Source organism: Elephantulus edwardii, unplaced genomic scaffold (assembly GCF_000299155.1).
Source record: "Elephantulus edwardii isolate Elephantulus edwardi_28Jun2011 unplaced genomic scaffold, EleEdw1.0 scaffold00035, whole genome shotgun sequence".
Taxonomy (NCBI): domain Eukaryota; kingdom Metazoa; phylum Chordata; class Mammalia; order Macroscelidea; family Macroscelididae; genus Elephantulus; species Elephantulus edwardii.
In genome coordinates, this window is record NW_006399785.1 from 15,921,037 (window position 1) to 15,927,036 (window position 6,000).

Here is a 6,000-nt window from a genome sequence, read left to right on the forward strand (position 1 = left end):
TGTGGTCGACTCTTGAGACTTGGTTACAAGGCCTTGACATTGAGGCCCCTGTGGGTTATGTTTGAATTGATCCTCTCTTCTTCATGAAGCTCTTCTGGGACTGCTCTTCATTTTTCTCTTTTCCACAATTTTCATCTCTTTCCAGGTCACAGTAAAGTACCATGCATAATAAAAGCAGAGAGAGTTTTACAAGCAGAATTAGTCACTAATGACATTGAGATCTCTTTATAAGCAAGAGTCAGGAAAATCAGCCTTTTCCTGCTTTGCCCCGACTGCCCTGTGAGGACCCCCTTATAGTGCCAGGGACTGGAGAGTGGAGGGTTCCCCTGCCACCCACCAATTGCCCAGTGTCTCTGTAATCTGTTTCAGAAAGCATCATAGCGAGCCATCTGCACGTGCAACGTCCAAACTTGGCAGCCCAGAAACAGTTTCTCCCAGAAATCGCCAAAAATTAGCAAAAGAGAAGTTATCCACCAGCGAAAAAGTTAGTAAATCTCCCCCATTAGGAAGGTAAGTCCCTGCTTCCACTCTGACATCATGTTAACCCCGTAGACTTATTTTCGATACTGGTGATGCGTTCTTCCTGATTTCCTGTAAGGTGTGTGGCACAGCCTGTCATTATCTTTGGGGATCATCAGCCTCTGCGAGTCCAAGGCGGGCTGCAGGGCTGTGGGGGCTCCCCTCCTGCCCCTCCCCACTCAGGTGTGTCCTTAACAGAGGGCAGCTCGTGTCTCCTCTGTGTGCTCCTAGATGTGGGCTCTGGTGAACGCTGCGCGGCGTGGGTAAGCGTAAGACACCCCAGAACCGCAGGGGTTGGTCTTGGCCAGGAGACGAGGTCATGGCATATAGTGCACTGCCAGGCCAGCTGCCCTCCACCGCTGCCACCGGCCTGCCTCGCACTGCACCTGTAGCCACGCTGAGTCCCACGCCGCTGCCTTCACTTGTGCTGGCTCACTCTTGAGGAGTTTCCTCACTCCCTGCCTCCCCACAGACTCTGCCTTTGCGCCCCACCAGCCCATCTCCTGCAGGACATGCCCCCACCCTGCTTTTGCCCCAGTCCTCCCCTCCCCTCGGCACTCTCCACCAGCTCTCTGCGCTCTTCAGAGTGAGCCATTTAGAGGTCCATTTTGTTTCTCTTCTCGACCTCTGAGTGTCTTCCTTGAATTCAGGCACGTGTCTTATGAACATCAGAAAGTAAAGACGTCACAGTGTAAGGACTTCTCTGCACATCTCCTTAGGAGCACGCTGGAATGTCTGTCGGCGTCACCACGTAGCCCACATCACAGGGCATGCACCATCTAGCCTTACTGTATACGTGAAGCGGAGACTCAGGAAGGTCAGGATCCCGGCTTGCCAGCGTTGAATGTGCAGATGGATCACCTGAGACATGTGTTCCTAACATGTTCCCAGGTGCTGCTGCTCAGATGCTAGAGGGTGGGCCTGGCTAGCGAGCCACGCTCACGGCCGGGAGGACACAGTCAGCTGTGTGCTGCGCCCTGCCCCACAGCTCCTGTGTCTCACGCCGGCCCTGCAGCCGCTTGGGAAGCAGGCCCGGACGTGTTTGGAAGAGGTTTATTAACAAACTGGGCTTGGCATGTCTTCTCAGCCTTTCTACAGGAACATTATCTAAAAATCAGCAACAATGTTTGACTCACCTTGAGCCCGTTTTCTCTAAAAGTCTACTTCCTGGTGCGGCACTTGCCTGGCAGGTGTGCTGTCCAGGGGTAACTTGTGGGTTTCTGTAATGCTGGAAGCTGTGTCACCGATGTTGCAAATGCTGGAAAGTTCTCTCATGGTGGGCACGTTTCAGCAGAACCCCAGATTATGACAGACTGGGGCGGGTGGACCATGCACTTCTGAAATAGGAGCCCTCTGAAAACCCTGTGAACAGCAGAGGAATATGGACAGCTGCAGTGGGAGAGGTAGAGCCCAAATTGGAAGCCACAAAATGAAGACACAATGACTGCAGCACTGGGCTCAGGTGTCCGAGATGATGGAGATGGCACTGGACGGGGTCAGATCTGTTAGTCATGGGGTCGCTGTGAGCCACACTTGATGCAATGGCACCTAACCTAATGAAAAGACTGACTACAACTTAAAAAAACGGAATGTAAGTAGGAAATAGAACCGTAAGCAAAAAAATGTCTTCCATGTTCAGCAAGCTTAGTTTACCCAGTCTTCCATTCATTTATACCGTCGATACTTGCCGTCATGGTGAGGGAGTATTGGTGGTGCTGGGGTTAAGCGCTTGGCCACTAACCGAAAGACTGACCGCTCAGACCCACCAGACAGAGTCTAGGACACTTGGTGGGGCCTTTGTGCACTGCCACACAGGGTCAGTGTGAGTCGGTCACCCCGACAACAGCCCCTGAAGAGAAGGAAATGAATAAGGCCCAGGGGCTGCTCTGGAGAAACGTCCTGTCTACTGAGGGGGACTGGGCCGTGGTCGGCTTTGACAGCAGCCCACGAGAAGACACACAGTTTGGCAGGAGCTCATATTCCTGCTTCTGGACCTAACCCAGTGACACTTAGAAGATGGGGAACCAGTGGCATTTTCTGTTGTGTTCTTGTGCTGTAACCTGCGTTTAGAAGAACATTCCGCCGATATATTAGAGCAGTTAGTGAAGAGGCCGAGTCCCGGGACGTTCCCGCACAGGAGCCACAGCCTCTCGGGAGGAACGACTTAGACATGCAGGTGGTAGGTGTGGGGTGATTCCCAAAAGAAGTGACAGGGCTCAGAGCACGAGGGCACAAACGGGCACCGCGCAGCAGGAAACTGGAATATTTGGGAGGGAGAGGAGCCCAGGCTGGTGTGAAAGCAGGATCATTTATGGGCACTTCATATCTGGGGCTCTGGAATGCTTTCTCCTGATGGAATCAGCAAACCCCAGAGGGATCAGCTTACATATTTTATAGTTACCCATTTCACTCTAAAGCTTATCATTTGTATCTTCAGTGTTATAATTTACATTACGTTTATTATCTGTTCCTAGAACTGTAATGAGTGTCAGCATGGAGTGTCAGACACACAATGCTGGTGGCAGGCTGGAGAAGGGATGCTGTGCAGTGGGAGATGGTGGAAGCATCCTGAATGGCTCTGCCTTCCAAGCAGCGGTATTCTGTGGCGCTGGACCCATGGTTTTGTGCTTAGACCTCAGTGTTAGACTCTTACTTTGTTCTTGCTAGTTATTTCCACTGAGGATAATGTGTATATTGGTTGGACACGAAGTTGGTTTCTTTGCAAACACAGAGGACCTAGGGCCCAGAAAGCAAAGTCCACTGGCCAGGGTCATCCCAAGAACCAGAGCCTGGCTTCCCGACCTTTGGTACTCAGCCCAATCTCTTCCTGCCTTCCTCACCTCTTAGCAACACTGCCAGCTTTTCTTGATTCAAAACTCTTTCCTTTTTTTAAGCCACTCCAAAATTATGTGCTGCCTCTGTTTCTAACTCACATCTTTGCCTTAACTTTTGTGTGATGCAGATCCAAGACCCAGATCTCCCCCACCTCCAACAAGCGCAAGAGAGAAGCCAGCCCTCCAGGGACCCGGACACGGGGCCAGCAGCAGCGAGTGGAGGAGGCCCCAGCCCCTGTGAAAAAGGCGAAGCGATGATGCTGAGCACTGCAGGCCGGATGGCTGGGGAGAGCCCAACAGGAGGATGGGTCCCAGCCAGAGGGTTTTTTGTTTTTAAACCAAGAAACGGAGCTGCATGTGCTGTCATTTCCTAGATGCCAGCTTTTCCTTGTCAGATTTTAAACAACTTTATAAACGATTGTTCATAAAAGATACTATGTACATTTCTTTCAGATAAAGAAAAATAAGTTTACTTTGTATCTCAGCTCAAAACAAAGTAGTTGTATATTTTAACATTTCAAAATTGGGATTTCCCAATGTGACCCCTCACCAAGGCAGACCCTTCAGGCCCAGCCTGCCCAGGCTGCCGGGTCACCTGTGTACAGTATATAAACATGTAAAAATAGGCTGTATTTTACTCTATGTATGATGCTAATCGATGAACACTTTATTTATTTTACAGAGAAAACTTATCTGTGAACTTTATATCTGTTTATTTTATTTTATTATTATTGTAATTTTTCCTTTAATAAGAGGATTTTAAGTGCTGTGCGGCCGTATGTAGGGATTTTCCAGGACTCTGCCCTGTAACTGTGCCGGGGATCTGGCAGGAAAGTCAGACCTCCTCGCATGTCTCCAGTGAAGTAGCTTAGCGAGAGAAAGGCCCCCCGTTGCTTTTCTGTCCACAATTGTGACGATTTCTTATGAATGTAACTTGGTTTAGATTCTATTCGCAGCTGTGACTCCTCGCCCAGCCCCGCTGACAGGAGGGTCCTGGGTCAGGTGGAGTCTGCTTCCGCCACCTGCCCAGAGGCTCCTCTGTCCCCTGCCCGGCTCGGCCGGCCGACCTGCTGTCCCCACATTCGTCCCAAGAGCCGTGAAGGAGGCGCCGCTCTGCCTGCGGAGCCTCCACATTTTAGGTTGTTTTATACATGATTTCACGATAGAAGCTGGCTGATGCCAGATTCTTTTTTTAAACATGTTTTATCTCCCATATGAGCAGACTGTCCAACTTCAGTTTTTCATAAGGTTAAACTTTTCTCAAGATCAAATTTGTCTCTTGCAATGATGTGATGAGTTGCCAAATAATTGAGATTATTTTAAAATTGTTTGTTCATACTCTTGTTTTATAATTAAAAATTACATTCAATGTGTGTGGGTTTTTTGTTTACTTTTTTTTTAACTCTTACTGTAAGATGGATATTTCTGTCATTTTACATGGTTTCTTACTGAAATTTTTATATATAAATTATAAAGTGTTTCCCAAAATTAAGTAGTAAGATTTTTTTTTCTGCATTTTAAAATTCCTCCCTGTGAGACCTGTTTATTTTTCATATGAGTCATTGTTTTTATTTCTGTATAAGTCATTGCTACATATTGACATTCAAAATGAGCCAGTGATGAATCCCTCTCTCTCTCCCCCTCTCTCTCTTTCTCCCTCTCTCTCTCTCTTTCTCTCTCTCTCTCTCCCCCCTCCTCTCTTTCTCCTCTCTCTCATTAAACTTAGATGTAAAAGAGACATCAGAGACATGAAATAGAAGAGCTCTTCATTTTCATTGTTAAGGAGTTTTAAGCAGGGCTCTGAACCATTTCTGAAAACTTCACAACCAACCAACAGAAAAGTCATGGACAACTGAATCATTTCCAACTCGTTTGTAGCCCTGGTTTTATACAAATCCAGAAAGCCTGCACAAATCTTTCTTCCTTAAAATCAGGGAAGTGTACAAGGCCCTGAAATGTTTGACTAATCATCTTTGCACTGGCCAGCTCAGATTGATTAAGTAGTTGTTATTTGCCATCAAGTTGCCTACAACCCTGTGTACAGCATCTCTGAACCTTTCCCTGTCCTGAGCCAGTCTCCCTAATTCCAACACACCTACTCCCATTACCACTGTTACTATATAAATCCATCTTATCCAGGGTCTCCATCTCCTACGCTGTTCGTCCACCCAAACATGATGACCTTCTCCAAGGACTGAGTTCTCGTGGCTATGTGCGCAGAGTATGTGAGCTGAAGCTTCAGAGTCCTAGCCTCCAAGAAGAAATTTGGTTTCATCCTCTCCACGACAGACCTATTTGTTTTCTTGACGGTCCACGGTATGTTCGAGATTCCTCCAGCACTACAGTTTGAAGGTATCAATTTTTCTTCTGTCATTCTTAGTGCATCCTTAAAATGTATGCTTACTGGGAAACCAGTCCTGACTCCAGGAGCATCTGCTCTGAGCATAGTCTTCCAGGTACTGAGGTGCTAAGCAGGAAGGAAATGATGCTGTAATCTAATTGGAAGTACATAAAGATTGGGGCAGAAGGGGAGGAGTAGCTGGACCACTCTCTTCCAGTGATTCTCAGACCCATGCCGGTGGAGACACCCCCTATGAGACACTGAAAACACCTCAGAGAGCTTGCTTGGTGTGATTTGGTAGAAAGG

At 47.9% G+C, this 6,000-nt stretch overlaps 1 protein-coding gene across 1 annotated transcript in view; it reads left to right on the forward strand.

The window, feature by feature from the left end:
* Positions 1–3,611, forward strand: part of BOD1L1 (biorientation of chromosomes in cell division 1-like 1) — a 135,441-nt gene extending 131,830 nt beyond the window's left edge. The window contains exon 28 of the mRNA XM_006884541.1: positions 3,482–3,611. Coding sequence (XP_006884603.1) covers positions 3,482–3,611 — 130 coding nt within the window. The remainder of the gene's footprint in view (positions 1–3,481) is intronic.
* The last annotated feature ends 2,389 nt before the right edge of the window (positions 3,612–6,000 follow it).